The sequence below is a fragment of the Onthophagus taurus genome, chromosome 6, assembly GCF_036711975.1.
Source record: "Onthophagus taurus isolate NC chromosome 6, IU_Otau_3.0, whole genome shotgun sequence".
In the NCBI taxonomy this organism is placed as follows: Eukaryota; Metazoa; Arthropoda; class Insecta; order Coleoptera; family Scarabaeidae; genus Onthophagus; species Onthophagus taurus.
The window spans coordinates 20,121,202-20,144,065 of record NC_091971.1 but is presented as its reverse complement, the minus strand read 5'-3'; the positions used below and the strand labels follow the sequence as shown (position 1 = coordinate 20,144,065).

The window sequence follows — 22,864 nt, the reverse complement described above, 5'->3', positions numbered from 1 at the left end:
CCATGTTTACAATATTTGATATTTTTAACGGGTAAAAATACTTACGATTACATCGAATTTTGCGTAAATATCAACTAATCTTCCCTCGGGATCGATTATAGGTAATGCGGAAACTCGCCTTTCAACGAACTTTTTCAAAGCTGTTATGATAGGCATATCTTCCGTTGCCGTTTCTATATCATCGTAAGTTCCTATTTTTAATTCTCTAAGCGTTTTATTCATATAACTCGGCTTAGGTAATTCATTTATCTAAAAAATAAATAAAAAATTAATTGGTACCGTTTTACTAAAATATCAATTATTATTACTTACGTATAAGAATAGGAACCTTAATATCCTCTTGTGTGTTAAAATATACAAAACATTCCCCGTTTCCGGATCTATAACAGGTAACCTATGGATTCTGTTATGAATTAACGTTCGTATGGCATCATAAAGTGAAGCATCCGGACAGATGCTGGTCAATGGCTTCAAGTCTTTTAAAACTTGACGCCAGGTGTCTAATTTGTGCTCCTCCAATTCGTCAATTTCAACGGTGGGACTTTTGTAGTACATCCGAAGGATCTTGATGAAATCTGTTATGGTTAACATACCGACAAATTCTTGCCGTTTACTATCCCAAAGAGGTGCTGCCCTTACTCCATTGTAAACCAACGCGAAAAACGCCTTTTTTACCAATAGTTGAGTATCAAAAACTACTAGTTTTGCCGACGTTGGTATTAAATCGTAACATTTGTGAAATTTGAAAAATTTTACGTAAATTTGTGGTTCATCTTCCTCTGAAAATTAAAAACAAATTATTAACACATATCGATTTTGTTGTTAAACAGAAAATATTTGTTTTTGTCACCAAGGTCTCCCGAAATATTAATATCATTTCCTTCAAATCGATAAGTAAATAAACAAATCGTTTATTTGGATTTTGATAGTAGATTACACAATTTTTAAAGGCGTACTAGAGTCTAAAATGAAACATTTTTATCCAGTTTTAAGAAGGGGATATTTATCAACGTTATCAATGTTTATGGGCATTTCTAGTTGATCAACTGAAGGGCTTACACTATGTAACTCACGTTCATAACTATCAGCTATCGTACATTTGAATGGATTACTTTGTAATAATGATGTTTTTCAAACAATTTATCAATAAAAACACGTTCAATTAAATAAACTATTGTAGTTAAGTCATTTAAACCCAATTTTAATGTTAAATTTGATTGAAACGTATACAAATATACCATGTAAGCTTACGCATTCTGTAGAATATTCAGTGATGTGGCCAAAGAGAATGTAATAATAGACATTCTGAGTAGCAGAATGCGGTGCATAAATAAAGTCTGCAACGAATCATGCGGTAGATAGATTAATATACAGGAGTTTAAGTTTATTTTAGCAGAACTTCAACACTGGATAAAATATTTAAAAGTAACACACAAAACAACTTGCATTTATTGATAAGAATTGTTTTATTTTACCGGTTTCGCATTTTCAGGGACTACTATATATTAGATATTATTTGTAATTATAATAAATTTTACTCTGAAACATTAATAATGAATTTTTACTAATTTTTAAGATTAAGAATGTGACGGAAGTAAAAATTAACCAACAAGCAGAATTGTAAAAGCACGTCCGCAATGAGATCTGCATTAGCCAAGCAAGAATACGTTCGCCCAATTTCGTAAGAAACCCAAAAAACGCATCATAGAGACAAAAGAGTAATCTTGTATGATATGTATGACCTGTAAGAAAGACCCCTTTCTGGTCCTGGAATAGCAAATTAACTGTAAGTATTTGTATTTAAAAAGTTTCCACAACATAGTAGTTATCAGAACTTCAATCGCGATTTTCTCGAAACGACATTTTGGTAACTAAGTAGCTAAGTCGATATTTGTTTCATCAGGTCAATTTATTCGTTAACAAGTCGAGCTTTCGGATATCCACGTGTCCATTTATCAAGACTAATAAAACAATAAGGAAGCAATTAGCAAGTGAACCATATAACTTAACAAAACGACTACGAATTTAAGACATAATTCTACCAAAACGATTTATGTTTGATAAACTTTCTTAAAATGATAAAGAACATCAAAAAACAGATAAAGTTACGATATGAACAAGCAAAACCAAAGAACTTATTTAAATCGGAAAAATGTAAAACGAAGTTGCTGAAAGCACAGTTTAAACTAAAATGTTGAGTTATACGGAACTTGTTTATGTACTATATAAAAAAAAAGCGGGAAAACATTTCTTTTTGTATAAAACAACTTATTGAATTAAAAGTAACCAGAAAAGCAATTCTAATAAATAAGGTTTGGTTGCATACCCACCCTGTATGCAATCAAACTATGAAATAAATTCAAAATATAACAAAAGTAAAAAGCAGTCAAAACTCTTAAACTAACTTATCAAAGAGAAAAACGCGTTCTTAAACTAAAAAAAAGAGGAAAAGAGGAAAGAAATTTATCATTTCCTATCTTCCTTTACACAAACAAAAAAATTTCGAAAAAACGATCAAATTAAAAACCTAATTCTTCATTAACATCCATGGAAAATTTAGTATTTCAGTGTAAGCAGGACTAAGATTCTCAAGGTCGTTCACAAAGTTGATGGTGTTATTTGTTGTCTTAATACTGCACATCTCCAGGATCCGTCTCCTGAATCAACTGGTTTCAGAATGGTTACGTCGTCAAAATCAGATACGTGAGAGGTATCGTTGGACTGAGCACTCAAAGCAGTTAAAATTTTTTTGTTAATCACATCACGTTTGTGTTGCTTAATTCTTGAGTCCAACCTTTGAGCGATCATGCCAATGTACCTGCAATCGCAGTCACGGCAATTGATTTTATAGATAACATTACATTTTTTATTTGTTGTAGGTCAGACGATAGCTGCAGATGCGTATTTTAAGAATCTCGCTAGATGATTAGATTTAGATAAGCAGAACGGCCGTAATCATGGTTACCATGAAAATTGAGGTAGTTGTAATATTAGTGTTATAAGAGACGTATTTTGAAACATAATGAAATAAAAACACATCTTATGGATGCTAATATGTAGAAAATATCTCGGTATAAAATAATAATAATAATTTTGCGTAAAAAATTAATAAAGATACCTAAAAAATCGGGATTCTAGACTGGAATCCCCTTTAAGTCAACATTATTTGCTTAAGTTATTGAAAATCTAATTATTGGTTGGTAACACTAACTACAGACTAATATCACCGAATATTATAGGTTTAAGAGTGACATTGACTTTGACGACGAATTTTTCTGATACAGATAAATTGAAAAAGTCGAGAATTGGCAAATAGTCGTTTTAAATTTGATAGCAGAACTTAGAAATTTATCTATAGGTACATTTTTCGGGAGTTAATCTTCTTCAACGCCATGATTCCTGATTTGTCCGCCTAGATTTGTGCTAAACAACACTATACCAACTACAAATATGATGTACTTGCTATATCTGGATGCTTTTATTGGACCAAAAACTTATAAACATACAGAATACCATCTGAAGAACCATTATCATTTTTGATGGCAAATCCTTAATAGTGAAGCAAAAAAAAATAGGGAATGCAGGTTACCCTTAGTTCCTCGCCACAAACAAAAATTGGAAGAAACAATAAAGAGAAGGAAACTTATAGAGCAGAATAAGCAAAAGAGATTTCTCCCTTTCAGTTTCAGTACCGAACTCTACTGTATACTTATATTAATATCTTGAAATCATCAGCACAACTCAAAACATGACAAGCCAACTGCAAAGATAGCATACAGGTTGCATACCTGTATGCTATCAGGTTTAGATAGCATGGTTTATATAATGACCTTAGTTGTGAGCTTTCACATCTAAGGTCATTATATAAACCATCGAAAAAAGGCATTATAGTACACGTAATTACAGCAATGACTAAGGTAAGGGATTTGTAAGGCGCGGAAAAAACCAGGCATACTTCGTTAAGGTTCTCCTAATATACTCCTACGCTGTTCCAACATACATTTGGTGAGTAACGTTCAGCATTGATTTGAAAAGTATCCAAATTCTTTGTAACAGCAATCACATTTCGTGTTATTCTGGTCTAACCTGTAGTGTTATTAGTCTTTAACCATTTAAGTCCCAAGCAGCGTGATCGAGCTCTCCAGATTTTGTGTCGAAAATCCCAATATATTTCGGTGCTGTCACCAATTTATGGAAAGCGCTTATCGCGCTGCTTGGGTGTTTTCGTACTAATTTAGAGGAAGTGTGGTTGCACTGTTTGGAGTTTTTCGAAAATGGTTTTTCAATACCCTTGGTATCGAAACGATAAAGAAACACTTAATATCATGCGTAAATCATGGAGGATAGTTGAAAGGAACGATATAGATGCTGAAGACTTAGAGGTTGTAAATGTTCTTATAGAAGAGTTCAAAGGCAGTATCAACATTACAGACACCATTCAGAAACAACCAATCACATTCACTATTTTCAGAATAAGATGCAATATTTTATCATTCTAATTCAGTATAACAGTGTTGTATCAAATTTAGAAAATTATTTCTTAGGACAAGATAGACCAGAAAGACAAATAATAAAAAAAAGGAAATGCTAGAAAATATTAGGAGTCGGACATATGAGATACTGCAGAGTGAAATAGTAAACACCAAGGTAATCTCTAGCTTTGCAATAAATATATGCACCATAAATGAAGAAATTTGAAAGCATATGAATTGCAATTGGAAATCAATAACACATTGTGACAGAAAAGACACTATACACATGAACGGATAATATGAGTAGCTTTGATACTGGTGGTACTCCATCATGAAAATCTATCAAAAGTTAGTGCAGAAATACATCTCTGTAAGGTTGTGAATCCATCCGTCAATGTCAGTTTAAAATTAAGATAATACACGATGATTCTAGAATACAATATCCAATTTGCTATATTCAGTACCGCTCTCTTTGAGAACCACTGGTTTAAACGAACAAAGAATTTTAAGACAGTAGACCCCTGTATTAATATTCGAAATAATCAAACAAAAGCAGATGCAGCTATATGCTGCTGGATGACCTTGACACCCATGACGTAAAAGAGATGTATTGATAAAAATGTGTTATTCTCCTTTTCCACACCGAATACAGCTGGATATAGGCTTTGTAGTACTGAACTCTGATTTGTGAAGGTATAAAATAATAACAAATTTAATGAGAACCTAATTTGATATGCTTAGGTTTGGTTTTTTTTGTGATAATAGAAAACATAAGAAAAGCGAAAATGAAGGGCCCTCATAAATTAAGGTTTATAAAACAACACTTGATAAAGTAACGAGCTATTTAGACATCCTAAACTTGTAAAAAATGTCTGAATAGAAAATCTATCTATTCCTTTAATAAACTCCAATTACAGTAATATCTTTCCTATAATATGTGCCTTTATAATTATGTCTTTGCGTTTTTCTTTCTAGCCTTGATCTCTCCGTATATCACATTTATTGAAGATATTATAGATCATAGAGAATATTGTACGTAGTTGTCTTCGGAAATGATTGGATCTTCCAGCACGACATGTTGTGCTGAAACAGCTTGACTAAATCATCACTGGACCTAAATCATATAAACCATATTTGGTAATAACTTGATCGTTGAATTCGAAAACCAGACATAAAAACCAAGATTACTAACCTAACATCGTTAAAGAAAGCTATCGGCAAAGCATAGCGCGAAATTCAAAAGGATATTTGCGAAAATTTGGCTCTATCCATGCCTAGACATTTTGCTACCGTAACTAAAGCAAAAGATAAAACTTTGGAGCTAATATTTATATCACGTTGATTGAATTTTCTGCATATTGTATTTTTGAGCACAATGTGTGCTCATGCGCGCATGTAAATATTTTTTTCTTAAACAATTTCTTTTGATAATATATTTAATACGTTTAATTAATAATAACTTTCTATCTAACAAAACTTCCTGTTCTTTATTTTGTTTTAACGATTTTTAAACGATATAGTTTAAACTCGTATTTTACATACTGTATGAAGTTTTTTGAGTAACTACAACAGCCTCTATTAGAAATTTTTCATAAATACACATATGCACTAGAATTAAAAGAAATAAGTTGATCCATTTTGCTTACACTTTTTTTATATTTCTAGTAACAAAAAATAAAAATCAACGTGTTTTTGTCCAAATCAATAATTTAATTAATTTAGAATTTAAACCAATACATGCTCTTTTGATGTCTATAAACAGTAGCATATTTACATTATCCTTTGAGAGTAATGAATGGAATTTGGTACATTAGCTAAAACACATTTGAGCGCCCACACACGAGTGGGCGTTAAATGAATTAATTGGATTTATAGAATCCCATGATGGACATAATCAGATTAGATCACCAAAAGTATTGAATCTTTTCACTCATATTTAAATTTCATCAAACTCAGTATACGTGTTCAATATATTCCATTGGCATATATCATTTAATCCCGAACGGTTGTAGAAATAATATTAGGGGACTTTTGTTGTTAAACACGTGTTAACTCCGAAAATCTGTAGCTTTTTTTAGAATGCAAAAGATACTGCTTAAATTCTAAAAAGAAATCTCTTTTTAGAAGATTTTGTGAAAGAAATCATATCATCTGTGTTTTTAAGAATAGTAATATAATATGTGTGTTAAATTGAAGCTTAAAGATTCTAATTTATGATGTGATATCAAAATTATATGATCATATTATTGAAATATACAGGAAAAAATTGTTAAATTTATGAATCTAAAATTATACGAAGTTTTCAAAAAATCATGTTGTCTGCGTTTTTAAGAATAATGATATGATATGTATGTTAAACTGAAGCTTAAAGATTCTAGTTTATGATGTGATATAAAAAGTATAAGATAATATTATTGAAATTTTCAGGCAAAAGCTATTAAAGAAGAAATTGTCAAGTTATGAATTCAAAAATAAATTGAAATCTTCAAAAAATCATATTGTGTGTATTTTTAAGAATAATATGATATGTATGTTAAATTGAAGCTTAAAGATTCTAGTATATCATATGATATAAAAATTATAAGATAATGTTATTGACATTTCCAGGAAAATATTATTAAAGAAGAAATTGTCTAATTATAAATAAAACGATATTTTCAAAAAATTATATTATCTGTGTTTTTAAAAATAATGATATGATATGTATGTTAAATTGAAACATAAAGCTTCTAGTATATAATGTGATATAAAAACTATTAGATAATATTATTAAAACTTTCAGAAAAAAGTTATTATGGAAGAAATTGTCAAATTATAAATGAAAAATAATATAACATATTTAATAAGTCATATCGGCTGTGTTTTTAAGAATAATGATATGATATGTATGTTAAATTAAAGCTTAAAGGTTCTAGTTTGTGATGTGATATTAAAACTATATGATCACATTATTGAAATATTGAGGAAAAAATTGTCAAATTTATGAATCTAAAATAATACAAAATTTTCAAAAAATCATGTTGTCTGTGTTTTTAAGAATAATGATATCATATGTATATCAAATTGAAGCTGAAAGGTTCCAGTTTATAATGTGATATTAAAACTATATCATCACATTATGGAAATATCGAGGAAAAAATTATTAAAGAAGAAATTGTCAAAATTATGAATTTAAAGTTATACGAACTTTTCAAAAAATCATGTTGTCGGTGTTTTTAAGAATAATGATATGACATGTATGTTAAATTGAAGATTAAAGATTCTAGTTTATGATATGATATAAAAAGTATATGATAATATTATTAAAATTTCTAGGAAAAAATTATTATAGAAGAAATTGTCAAATTATAAATAAAAAATAATAAAATTTTCAAAAAATCATATCTGCCGTGTTTTTAAGAATTATGGTACGATATGTTCTCTCTTTCTTTCACATTCCAAACACTTAAGTTTTTTGAACGTGTAATAATAACACATTGGTAGTGAACATCAAAGTTGTGCTCTCACAGCGTATTTATTAACAAAATATACGCGTAAACCGTCGATTCCATTTTATTAGTATATCATCTGCCATCACACACTCTTCGCTGTTTACCTTTTCCTACTTACTTTTTACATCAAAGTAGAGCAATTTAACGTCGACGAGAAAAGCGGATGTTGTCTTAACCATCGCTTGGCGAGTACAAGGTGAAAATGACCATAATATTCATCTGCGCATACACCTGTTATCTTAATTGAGATGGTTGACCCGTATTATAACTAATTATCAGTTAATTAATATTGAAAAAAATGGGAAATACTACATATTGCAATATATGTGTCATAAAAAAACAATTAGTTATCAGAAAAAAATGTATGTAGTTAGATATTCTTTTTGAGTCGAAATCTTATGAAGGAAACAGTAATAATCGAAAAAATGAATTCAATCATAACAATTAAAAAGCTAATGGAGAAAAAACAGTGCATAACGGAACCAACTAAGCATTGCATAAAAATATGGTAACAATATCACCGAAAATACGTTCAAAAAGTAAAAATATGGATGTACCAGTTTCTTTTAGTATCATCTACTGCATTCTAAAATTTGCGACTACATTTTCATCTATTTCTTCAGAAGTCATATACAAAGAAAATGTACGAGTGATTTCATATGACACAGTTCAATTTACCAGGATTTCAAAATTTGTATAACGTGCACATGCAGCAGATGAATGTGAAATCAAATAAGTATCTTTATTTGGCTTAATGATTATGCCAATGGATTCTGAGCTCTTGCAAGTAGATTTCTTACTAACAATTTCTAGTGTTTAATAAGAAGAATTGAGTCTGTTAACAGCATCTCATCTTCTGTTAATCGTATGTAGACTTTTCTCCATGCTGTAGAAGAGTTAAGAATAGCATTGTATTGTAATTTTGTAATATATAACACAAAACATAACACATTATGCTGATTTTCAGTTTTTATTTAATTGTTTAAAGCTGTCCAGTACTATTTGTCTTTATATTGGCGTTATCGATCTTTGGCTCCTTTTTCAGAATCTGCCAATTTTAGCTCTTTTATTTTGGCAATATTTATGTCAAAAGTAGCAGACCTTGATATCCACCGCAGTCTTAATTTTCCTTGATATCCTTGTTATTAATTAACCCTTTAAAGGGCAAATTATTTTTTTAACACTTTAACGGAAAATTATTTTTTCGTTTTTAGAAACGATTTAGTTGTGGTAGTGTAGCTATTTGACCTTATTGACAAGTGGTCTCTAACATTAAAGGGTTAACATCTCTATGAATTTTATGTATGTACATTTGTGACAACCTTATCTTCTATATTCTATTGCAACCTATACCACATCACATCACTTTCATTTTCATTATTTTAAACTCTACCAGGTTATGGTCACTTGTCGCATTTGCAATAGTTTCCAGTTTCTAATATTGTGGGCAGCATTTCCGCTTGTGACAGTTACATCAATGATTGATATTGCAGGGAGATTTTCTACTAGAAGATATAATTCTTGTTAAACAAACTGCTTGTTTGGACATACCAGACATACTCATTTTGTTATTCGTCAGAGCAAATCTTTCTTCTTTACCGTAGATACACTTAGACTTGTTAGATAGATTCAAGGAGTTGTTTGGATGCAAAGATGTAAACTTGACATCTCTTGATAGAGACTTTATTCTGTGTAGATTTGATTGCGAGAACTTAATGCATAGATGATGTAGATTGTGTACGGAGCGAGCATCAAATAGACTTGATGAAGTCTTGATACTGAAACGATTTAAAGCAAACTTGATGCATCTATCACATCAGGATGCATAATGGAGACTAATACAAACTGAAAGACGCGATTTTACATAATCTTGAAGAAGTTTGAATTCACTCTTAGATGCGGTGTCGATGCGGATAAATAATGATGCCCTAAAAAGTTAGCAAAGAAGATAAATCACCCGTTTCCAGGCTATTTACCGATTTTGCTGCAAACTTTCATAGTGTTTTTATGGATACTATGAAAGTCATCAACAATTTAATTTAACTTAAATACCGCATTTCGTTTATAACAGTCTTCTGGAAACTCGAAAGTATATTTACCGTTTCTTTAAACTATTTTATGAAACTATCTTTGTGATATAGGGCCAGCACGGTTTGCTAATACTGATATATGCGACATACTGTCCGCTCTCCTACTATTCATCGACCTATTTGTAAATAAAGTCGTTGATATAGCGAATGTAAATTTGACGTTCGTCGATATAGGGAGAAATGGCTAACCGTTAATGTAATCACAATACATGCCCATTACGAATGCTTCAATTAGATGACGTTTATCGTTCGAAGTGCGAATGAATGCATAGACTTGTCGCAAGATAAACTTGTCCCTATTGGCTATTCACTTCGATTGAGATTTTGCATTTATCACCCTTTTGCATATAAAAAACTTTTTGTATTGCTCAAATACGAATTCGGTAATACAACAATAATAATTTATATAACAATATAAAGTTTATGTTATTATAAAATTAAAAGAACAACAAAATCCTTTTTAAAAGTATCATAATTAAAATCATTATATCATTATCCAAGTATCAGTAAATTGGGGGTTAAATCCAGGTGATATCCGATAAAAAGGGAAAAGAGGAAGGAAGTTATGAATACACAGGGTGTTTCAGGTTTTTGTAGCAGGACTTTAACAGTCGATACATCTTTTAAAATTAGCACAAAAGGCATATAAACATAGGTCGACAAACGCTTTGTTTTAAAGATACAGGGTGTTTAAAATTTAGAAGAGTTAGCGGATATTCATTTTGTTTATGGATTCGCAAACGGAAATTCAGCAGAAGTAGCCCTACAGTATAGGAGAAGACATCCGCATCCTTCTGTGTTTGTGATAGTGCATAGATAAATAGTTGAACAAGGGCTAAATAATGACGTGTAGATCGGAATAATGACAATGTTAGACTGCAAAGAAAGAGAAGAATTTTGTGTAAGTTCGACAGAGACTACAAGTGTTAGAAGAGTTTCGAATACTTTACGAATTTCTAGGGCGCGTGTTTATCGCCTTTTAAAACATGAACATAGACATGCTTATCATTTACAATCCTTGCAAGGATTACAACTAGGCGATGAAGAACGGTTTGTAACGTTTTGTCGGTGGATTGCTAAAGGATCAGCCAACAGTCGAGATTTTTTAAATAATGTGATGTGAAACGATGAATCATGTTTCACAAGACGTGGGATTCTAAACTTTCACAATTTATATGTTTTGGTATCCCTATGCAATTCGGCCACGAAACTTCCAACATGAATTTAGTGTCAACGTCTGGGTAGGTGTTTATAATAATCATCTTTTCGGGCCATACTTTTTGCCACCATAACTAACCGCTGCGGCGTTTTTCTAATTTTTGGTAGCTGAACATGCCAATATGTGGGATGACATTGATTTAGCTTTAAGAAAAAAGGCCTGGTTTCAACTTGATGATTGTGCAGCTTATCATGGTAGGGCGGTAAGAAATTGGCCAGACAATCATTTTCCTGCAAGATGGATCCATCCAGTCGCATGACCCCACGATCTGTAGATCTGAATGCTTTAGACTTTTTTTGTGTGGAGATATTTGAAAGGGAAATTATATGACACACCTGTTCCCACAAGGGATGAACTTTTAATAGGATTAGAAATGCTTGTAATGACATAAGGCCGTTCTTAATACCGTTACTCGATCAGTAATTCGTCGGTCAGTATTATGCAAGCAAAATTTTTTACATTTTCAACAATTTCTTTAATTTTTTTCATTTATTATTTAGATTAAAAAACATTAATAAACTGAAACATTAGTTAATTTATCTTCTTTGTTTCCATGGCACACATTATTTTAATCATCTTTAACTGTCCTCTAAAAACATTGGTCTGTATCGAATAATAAAAAGCGGATTATCTTGAAAACGATAAACTTTAGTGCATTTTGATAAGAGTACCCTTTTTGCTTTAAAAGTACAGAGAATAAGAATTTTTATTCAAAAAGCCAAAAAGTATACTGCCAGAAAAGTTATTGTTATTTTAGTCATCAAAAAACCTCCGTATACCAAATTTGAAAAGAATCGGTTGAAATACACGTGTAATATTAAATAAAATTAAATTTAAAAATTTCATTTGAACACCTGTATCTTCAAAACAAAGCGTTTGTCGACCTATGTTTAATGAAGTTTTTGTGTTAATTTTAAAAGATCTGTCGACTGTTAAAATCCTGCTACAAAAACCTGAAACACCCTGTATGTATTCGTATTTATAATGCAATACTGGTACGTAGAATGAGCATATTAAATTCCAGAACTTCAATATTCAGCTGGTAAACATTTTATAAGATTTCGATACGAAAGTATTTTTAGACGGTCTATTGGACCGTCCAATTATACATGTTTACTAAACATTCAAGTATACGGAATGTGATTGATATTGACATGATTCGTAAAATTGTACAGCTTGTTGCCCACGCTTTATATCCACGTTCATATAAACTAATCGAATTTTAAAAACAACATTTTTTAAGTGTATTTAGTATAGTTGGTAATATTATTACCTCTTTGTAAAATATCGATGAGCCATTCTTTGTAAGATTGCGAAACTTCATCAAACTCCTTAATTTGATCAATCCTATAAACTTCTTCGTCTTCCTCGGCAATAGTGGCTAAACGCTGACGGGCGTGATTGGAATAATAATGAAGACAGAACATGCCCCCCCTTCATTTCAAAGTAGTTTTTTTTTAATGTTATAATATTTTTATACAACTTTGTTCCAACAAGATACGTTGTCGTTTTTCATTTACCCAAAAAATATGTAAGTTATACTTGTGCGACGCCAAAAAATAATTATGAAAATGAACAGGTTTGTTCCAAAAATAAATAGGACAAGTAACAGGTGGTCGTGCGATTTTGTATTATTAATAATATACAAATATATTAAAACAAACGAGTTTCCTTATTCGAACTCGTCATTAATAACAATTTATGATGATTATTTCTAGTTAAAGATTCGAATCTTAATCATTTCTTCTGAATGAATTTTGAAACATAAATCGAATGAACACTGGTGTTTTGTAAACACGCCCAAACGAAAACGTTTAAAAATAAATTCCGTGTATACACAACCACACATTCTAACCTCCTCCGCCACCTCCTATTTCTATACGTTCTTTAACATCGTATCCGATCGCAACACATTTCGAACTATTCAAATTAAATTACAAGTAAAACAAACACATTTATCTTTGCCACTGTTTTTTTACGGATTTGTCACAAAATAAGGACAAATCCTTTTTAGGTGTTAATTTATGGTAAAAAACTGTACACTGCTAAAACCCAACAACAACCACCGTTGAAGAAAAACTGTTTGGCACATCGTAGGGCCATAGCGAAAAACAGAAGAACACTGGCCGAGGTGCTCTCTAGTCTATTCTTAGTCGCAATTCGGGGGGCTAACATCGGTTGCCAAAAACCGATCGTCGAGAAACATGCGTCAACGTTGCGACGGACCCGAAAGGGGCCACAATCGCTCCACGCTTTGGTACAAGCGAAATAGTAGTCTATTTCGAATCGATCGTTATGCATTACCACTACTTTTAAATTTACACTGCTTTGGCAACTGATAACAATTATGAAAAATTCAAATTGAAACCAATAATGGGCACATAAAAGTTGAATTAAAAAAATACAACAAAACGAGAAACACACTCATTTTAAATATTCCAAGGCTACAACACTTGATTCAACCTGGCCATCCTATGAATAAGCAAACAGGTTTTTGTTAATGTACAAAAAATACCTCGGTAATAATAATGACATAACATTGATAATTACAAAAGATATAAATAAGTTTTCTGCTTTTTTATGGCGAATAAATAAAATAAAATATAAATAAACCTTACCTAGATCGGAATAGTTGACTTTATCCAAGAACGGGTCAACAGCCGGCAACTGAAAACAAAAACAACATTAAAAAGTTATTCAATTGTGATTTATTTTAGTACATGTTTTGTATAAAACGACGACATCTGCCCAAACAGATGACAAAAATATTTCATCGGTAGACAAACAAACAAGATGTAAATCAGCCAAAAATTTTTACAATTACTTTCGCTATTTTTAAACGTAATTATGCAACTATTTTAAAATTATCTATTCCCAACGACATTTCCTAATGATAAGTACGGAAAAAACAACCATAAGTTAAATCAGGAATTTATTTGGATGACGTGTTTTCCTCTAATGTTTTGTATAAATATTATATAACCTTGAATATATAACATATTATGAAAAAAACAAAGATTTGACAGGCCTTTAATGCACCAGAAGTTTAATATACAGTAAAACCTCGACATTTATCTGTTATTAATATGGGGAAGGGAGTGTCCGTTATATGAATAATTTTAATGGGTAGAATATCCGGTTATCCGGCCATTATGGTTATAACTTCTGGTGCATTTCTGAAGTGATACCCTATATCGCCACATTATTGCGATATTTGAATAAAAATGAAATTAATAAGAAAGCTAATAAGATGTCAACTTATTTGAATCCAAGACACAAAATGAACTTTTTTGATGCTGATTTAACTAACTAAGCAACTCTAAAAAGAGGATACTTTAATTAATAATAGGTGACATTTCCACAAGGATCCTTCAAGAAATTAATTATATAACGAATTTTGAAAATTATCGACGAAAATTGCAACATCGAAAATTTTATCTAAACTTCAAACATTGTTTTCTCAAAAACTAAAAGTTATTTGTCAAAATGGGTTGGTTCATTGGAAAGAGGACACTCTTATTAACACTTTGGGAAACTTTGATACTCATATTCCAAGAAGTGGATTTTATACGAATTTTTAAAACTTAATCGGCGAAAATTGCAAAATTCGAAAAAATTGTCGATTATTTCAAAAATTTATTTCTCAAAAACTAAATGCGATTTTTCAAAACGGCTTGTTACATTAAAAAGAGGATACTTTAATTAATAATTGGTGATATTTCCACAAGGATCCTTCAAGAAATTAATTTTATAGCGAATTTTGAATATTATCGATGAAAAGTGTAACATCGAAAATTTTATCTAAACTTCAAACATCGTTTTCTCAAAAACTAAAAGTTATTTTTCAAAACGTGTTGGTACATTGGAAAGAGGACACTCTTATTGACATTTTGGGAAATTTTGATACTCATATTCCAAGAAGTGGATTTTATACGAATTTTTACAACTTAATCGGCGAATATTGCAAAATTCGAAAAAATTGTCGATCATTTCAACAATTTATTTTTCAAAAAGTAAAAGCGATTTTTCAAAACGGTTTATTGCATTAAAAAGAGGATACTTTAATTAATAATTGGCGGTATTTTCACAAGGATCCTTCAAGAAATTAATTTTATAGCGAATTTTGAAAATTATCGATGAAAAGTGCAACATCGAAAATTTTATCTAAACTTCAAACATCGTTTTCTCAAAAACTAAAAGTTATTTTTCAAAATGGGTTGGTTTATTGGAAAGAGGACACTCCTATTAACACTTTGGGAAACTTTGATACTCATATTCCAAGAAGTGGATTTTATACGAATTTTTAAAACTTAATCGGCGAAAATTGCAAAATTCGAAAAATTGTCGATTATTTCAAAAATTAATTTCCCAAGAACTAAAAGCGATTTTTCGAAACGGCTTGTTGCATTAAAAAGAGGATACTTTAATTAATAATTGGTGATATTTCCACAAGGATCCTTCAAGAAATTAATTTTATAGCGAATTTTGAAAATTATTGATGAAAAGTGCAACATCGAAAATTTTATCAAAACTTTAAATGTTGTTTTCTCAAAAACTAAAAGTTATTTTTTAAAACGGGTTGGTTCATTGCAATGAGGACACTTTTATTAACACTTTGGGAAATTTTCATACTCATGTTCCAAGAAATGTATTTTATACGAATTTTTAAAACTTAAAATCGGCGAAAATTACAAAATTCGAAAAAATTGTCGATCATTTCAAAAATTTATTTCTCAAGAACTAAAAGCGATTCGTCGTTCCCGTCATGGGTCTGCTCCATGACGGGAACAAGTACACAGCTTGAAAGCCCGTTCGTGACGTCAGCGGTGAATAACAATTAAAACTAGAACTATCAGACCTAGAACTTTCTAGTTGTAGGTTTAGTGCAGTGATTCCCAAACAGGGGATTGCTTAAATATGACTTCTAATAAGAAAGGAAAATATCTTGATGAATACATCAAGTATGGTTTTTCAACGATAGTAAAAACGAAATCAACTGTCCGCAATGAATAATATGTTACGACGTTCTTAGTAATCAACGACACCTATTTTTAAAACATCGTTCATTAAAAGACAAACCAAAAGAGTTTTTCCAAGCTAGACAATACTGGTGAATTTTCTCAAACAAATCAAAAAGTTGTGGAAGCCTCTTATGAACTCGCTTTGTTTATCGCAAAACCCAAAAAGTCTCATTACATCGGTGAAACTGTAATTAAACCATCCCTTTTAAAAGCTGCTGAAATTTTACTTGATACTGGAAGCAAAAGAAAGTTTTCCCAAATTCACTTTCCGATAATACAGTATTGATCAAATGGCAAAAGATATAAAACTTCAAACAGTAGAAGCAGTTCGAAAGTCGCCTTTTTCACAATACAGAGTAATGAAGGCACTGATGTTGCTCAATGTTGTATTATTATTATTGTAACGATGCAATAACGGATGAGATACTGTTTTTATAGGAATTAAATAGTACATCAAAAGCTGCTGTTGTTATGAAAGCAATTGCAGACTTTTTTGTTAAATATGAACTTTCATGGGACAAACTTGATGGTGTTTGCACAGATGGTGTTTCGTCAATGTTGGGATCACGGTCAGGATTTGTAAAGTTAATAAAACAAAAAAAGGCCAACATAACTGGAATTCACTGTGACATACTTCGACAAGCTTTGGCGGCTAAAACCCTTCCCAAAAATTGTAACGAATGTTTAAATATAACTATTACAGTTGTCACTCTGCTTTAAATACGAGGATTTTTAAAATTCTTTGTTCGGATTTTGGTACAAAAAACAAAAAAATTGTATTTCTCATGAAATGGCTTTCGAAGGGAAACAAACTGTCCAGACTTTTTGAATTACGAATGGAAGTATAAGAGTTTCTCAAACAGAAAAAAAACATGAATTATTTGACGCATTTGCTAATCAAACTTTTCAAATTAAATTGGCTTATCTAACTGATATTTTCGAGGTATTAAACATGCTTAATTTGAAGTTGCAAGGCAACATTTCAGCAAACATACTATTTAAGCATTTTAAAAAACATTGGAAACGTCGTCTGCAAGCTGACGTACCTAATTTTTCATAATTTCCGAAATTTGCATCATTAATGAACTCAGAAGTATTTCGTAACATTGTTGAAAATGTAAGAATTACATATAGAAAGCCTTACTGATGAATTTCGATGCTATTTTCCCAATTTAGATGTATAAACAACCTTCCAGAAAACATGCAAGAACAAGCAATCGACTTGAAACACAATTCAGCAGTGAAAGATGACTTTGAAAATATGGAAATTACGTCTTTTTGGATAAAATGCTATCGTAACTATCCATTAATCGTGGAAATAATTTTGAAATTTTATATACCTTTCTCGACTACCTACTTATGCGAGAAAGGGTATTCTATTTTGATGGACATTAAGACCAAACAACGGAATAAATTTGATGTTGCTAGCGACCTACGTTGTGCACTCTTAAATACAACTCAGAATTTCCCATCTTATGGAAGAAATTCGGCACCACCCCTCACATTAATGATTTAATATTTAGATTGTTTTGTTAAATAAATTTTAATAAGTTAATAAAAAGTACAAGTTATCAGTAAGGATTTTTTCTTCATTGTCAGAGAGGGGTGAGTAAAAAGTAAAAAGTTGGGGGACCACTGGTTTAGTGTTAGTTCTACTGCTAGTTCAAGAAAAAATATGCAACAATCTGGCACTGAATAACAACTAAAACTAGAACTAACACTCGCACTAGAACTAAAACTAGACTTAGAACTAGAAACATTCGAGTTTAGCCGTCTTATGAAACGTACGGCTAAATCCGAATATTTCTTGGTCTAGTGTTAGTTCCACTTTTAGTTCAATAAAAATATACAACAATCTAGCACTGAATAACATTAAAACTAGAACTACCATCCTTGATTTATACATCGTATAGACAATCCGTCCGTTCTAATGAGGTCCGTTATATCGAGATTTTACTGTATAATAATATATCAAAGAAAATGTGTGCTGAAATCCTATAATTAAACATATAAATATCAACAATTTTCTATCTCAACAACAGTACTTATTGGTTGAAAACTATATTATTTGAAAATTAATTATTTCAATTGACAGGTTTTAATACAAATCGAATTAAATTTCGAAATTAGTTTCTCCATATAAAATTTTTGTTTGGAATTTTGGTTGACACAACTTGTAAATACAAAATCCAACGGTAATTCGCCGAGAGCGTACAGAATAGCTTATGCCCATGATAACTAGAGGTAAATCAGTATCGGATTTTATATTCCCATCTCTTTTTAACGTTAAAATATATCTATCGCTGTGGCTGAAAACCCTCTATAATTTATTTGTAACTAAATCACAATAAAAGAACTTACTTTTTGTGATATTCTCAACTCTTTAGGAAAATTGGATTCGGAGAATGTGCTAAAAATGAAATGCAAAGACCTATTCCATTAATGCACGCTGGGAAAAGAACTCCTTGAAAATATCAAAGGAGCCATTCTGCTACTGAAGAAACATTGTTCTTATGATAACACTGCGAGCGCTCGAGTTTTCTAAACATAAATGAGTCCTTTCATCGTACACAAATATGCAAATAAATCGAGACTAATAATTCATATTCTTAAATTGCACAGTCCGTAGTTTTATACTATTTCAATTAAATCATGTTGTAGACATGACACACAAACATATGTTTCAAAATACCGATACTAATTAGCAATATTTGTAAACATGCTATAAATGTTAGCCATTCAATTTACTTTGCCTTTTCAAATTTAAACTTCCGTTAAAACAGCAATCCAATAACAACTCTACGTATTGCGATTGAAAAGGATAATTTTTTACAAATATTATACAAAACTGATTTGTATACTCACCAAGGAGTACTGCATTGAATTCTCCAGCAGTAATCAGAAATTATATTTGCATTTCTGTAACCCTGGTATCGCTCACCCATAGTGTGAATATTCTAATGTAATCGTTCCCCTTCCTTTTCGCTTAAACCGCCAAAATTCATATTCAAATTTAAAGCTCGTGTTCCATCTAAACTGCTGGAATTGGAGCATAGATTATTCAACGTGTTGACGGTAGTCGGTTGACCTTTTATTTCCCAACAAATTTATCACTACCCAAACGAACTCTATCAACACAGATTTTTCAACAACTGTCATATAATTAGTGAAATTTGAATAACTTATTAATTTTCTGTTCTGAGGGCCATTAAAAGTATTTCCAACCGAATGGGAAGTTTATCATTTTTAAATCTACGCACTTAATCCAGGTATGTTCTATGTACTTTAGTTTCTAACATCGTGTGTAATACGCAAGAACCAACAGAATCATTGATCGTTGATGATTGATGACATAGATTTTGCGTGGAAATAGTTATTCGGAGTTCTTTAAGTTACTTTTCGTCTCTTTGTAGATTTTTTCGTAACAATCAAAGAAATTCGATCTGATTTGCATTAACTTTTGAAGTTCTTTCACAGTTAGTGTCATATTTATCAAAACGGGCCATTGCTTCGTCAAGGTGCTCAAATGCCTGTAAAAGTATTTTCGTTGTCATTCTGATAATTCAATATCATTAACTTCATTTTATACTTCTTATATTTCAAAGTTTAACGGATTTTCGTTGGCCATATACTTATTTAGCTCTTTTGCCATGTATTTAATTTAGTTGGCTATTATATACTAATCCATAGGTTGAAGTATAGAGGTAGTATTTGGTGGTAAAAATTCCACGTGAATGTCAGGGTATAGTTCATTTAATGTTTGAGGGCGACCAGGGGGTAGTCTATCAATAGTAAAATTTTAAACGGAACTTTGTTATTCTTGCAATACGCAGTAAGTTCATGTACAAAACAGTTTTTAAACCACTCTTGCAAAATAACTGCAGTTTCGAGATACGATATTATTTTATTAGTTCTTTTCAAAAGTCTGTGAGATATTCAAAAAGCTGCCGTACAATATAAATTAGCTTGGATCTTGGAAGTACTTAATATTTTATGACGTGTTTAATGCTTTTGTGTTGCTGACTGAATACAAACTGGCAGTCTTGTATTATATTATTGAGTTACGATTGAACTTTCAACAATAACGTTTCATCAAACATCTTACTAAGAAGCGGTAGTAAATTCATGAGATATAAATATCGTTTCACTAGGATCTTTATTAGGTTTTACTACGATTTTTACATCAATAACTTTTTTCTGTTCCATATCTTCTTCATAAATATAGTAAAATTTTCTGGATTATAGTTGTAAAACTGAAGTTAGATATTTTTTGTGCATTCTGTATTCCAATTTTTGTTTTCACGTTAAAGAGATCTTAAAGAAAATGCTAACGTTCGTAGCGTATCACGTCATGCTACATTTTATTAACCACTTTGTTTTATTATTTATGTAGAAATCAATTGGAAAGGGTCGGGTAACCTTGGAAGATACTCGGTAGAGATTCCTTTGTAAAACATTACATTATTTTATTATTTATGTAGAAATTAATCGGAAAGGGTCAGGACCCTTCGAAGGTATTCGGTCGAGGGTTCTAGCTATTGATCCGAAAGAGGCATTAAGAAAATTACCACATAAGCCGTAAGCGCATGCGCGTCCACTTTTGTAGTTTTGACTACAAATTTTGATGTTCTTTTAAACTACGTAATAATATATTAATTTTTAAAACGTTAGGAATTTTGCCAGTGAGATCTTATTCATAACAATTAGGCACCTGTTCTTTATTTATTTTTCTAGTTTTCCTCAATGTTGTCCTGGGCCTTCCTTTTCGCCTGCTACCCTGTGGATTCCATTCTAGTACATGTTTTGCGACATTGTTCTGCTTTGGTTGTTAGTATATGTCCAACCCACATCCATTTGCGTTTCCTTATCTCTAGTTCTATTTCCTTTTGTTTAAGGTTAAGTTATTTCATTTCATTTCGATTTTCCTACCTTGCCTTATTTGCAGTAATTGCTCAAACATGTGAAGAAAATTATATTTTTACGTAAACAGATCTGATATTGTTTGGCTGAAAGTAGGAAAGAATCCGCCGAGCAAAACAACAGTAACGATGAAGATTGTAGCTTCAAATTCGGTCGTTGAGGATGATCAAATATACAGAATGTAACGAACTCGGCAAAAGAGTCAGATTTGAAGGTAACGAAGACTATGCCGCTACTATGAATAAGCAGACTTTTCAATATGTATTGAAATAAGTAGATATTTCGAAGGAGTACAACTACTTCTGGCAAAGACCAGAGGAAACTTGGTAACAAGACCAATTTTAAATCTTAGATATGGGCAACATTGTCATCATCTACACGTAAGGCAATAGTACAAAATCTTGTAAGACATAAGTTCTAGGCCGAATGACTTGGCAACGAATAATAATAATAATAATGTTTATTAGTCAACAAAACAAGAAAATGATTGAGTAGAAGGAGTATTGTAGTAACAATCGCTTCACTTTCCCTCTGAAGATGGGTAACGGCAACTCAGAATAGGCTGGTGGCAATTTATTATATAATTTTATACACATATAATTAGTGCTTTGTTGTGCTCTTTTGATGCGGTGTTGTGGAATGACGATTCTGTTCTTCTGCCTAGTGTCATGTTGGTGGATATCACTATGAGATGACTATCTCATTTTGTTCTTATGCAGAAGGGTAACTGCCGCCAGTATGTAGACGCTAGGGACAGTTAATATTTCCATCGCTTTAAATATGCTTCTGCAGCTATCTCGCGGTCCTGCACATGCCAAAGCTCTAACAGCTTTGAAGTTTGAAACGATGATCCCCACACCTCAATGCCATATTAAAGTATGGAATTAAAGTGGCTGAAGTAGATGGTTCTAGCAGCTTCATGGGTTGAGATAATCCTTATTCTTCTGATGAGGTAGGTTGCTGTGGCTAATTTTTTTGTAACGTATTTTATATGTGAATTCCATTTCAGGTGGAAATCTATGATAAGACCAAGGAATTTAATCGTATGTCCCCTATCTGGCTCTCTATTGGTAAGTATGAGTGATTGCGTCTTTTTTCATTCAGTCTTAGCTTATTGCTGGCGAACCACTCTTTCGCTTCCAGCTCGACTTCTTCGGACCTTCGGAGACAGGAGTTCCTTTCTGTCTCTAGATGTCACCAACAGCGTATCATCAGCGAAAAGGCACGTCAAATCAGCCGTTAAGTTTTGTGGTAAGTCATTGATATAGATCAGGAACAAAACCGGGCCATGAACAGATCCCTGTGGCACTCCCTGTCCTATCTGTCTTCTTGCCAAGAATCTTTTTTTCCAGTAAACCATTTGTGTTCTATTCTGGAGATATGTCTTGAAGAGTGAAAGTGAAGTACCCCTTATACCGTAGTACTCTAGCTTAGCGAGCAGAATCTGGTGGTCGACGCAATCAAAAGCCTTTGTTAGATCGCAGCATTTGAGTAGTGCTTCTTCTTTCTTGTTGAAAGCATTTGCTATCAGTTCCAAAGGACCCGAAACAGCTGATGATGTGGATCTTAGTTTTCGGTAACCGTGTTGTTGGGTGCTAAATATGTTGAGATTTTCAAGAAAATCAATCAGTCGCTTCTTTATTACTCGTTC

The 22,864-nt window shown here is 31.6% G+C and overlaps 1 protein-coding gene across 6 annotated transcripts in view; it reads right to left on the bottom strand.

Annotated features, from left to right (window-relative positions):
* LOC111419792 (SNF4/AMP-activated protein kinase gamma subunit) overlaps positions 1–22,864 on the bottom strand; it is a 169,748-nt gene that overhangs the window by 18,615 nt on the left and 128,269 nt on the right. For all 6 annotated transcript variants that reach the window (XM_071197063.1, XM_071197062.1, XM_071197060.1 and 3 more), the window contains 3 exons: positions 13,891–13,939; positions 313–779; positions 46–249 (listed from right to left, as the gene is read on the bottom strand). In XM_071197063.1, the coding sequence (XP_071053164.1) occupies positions 46–249; positions 313–779; positions 13,891–13,939 (720 nt within the window). The remainder of the gene's footprint in view (positions 1–45; positions 250–312; positions 780–13,890; positions 13,940–22,864) is intronic.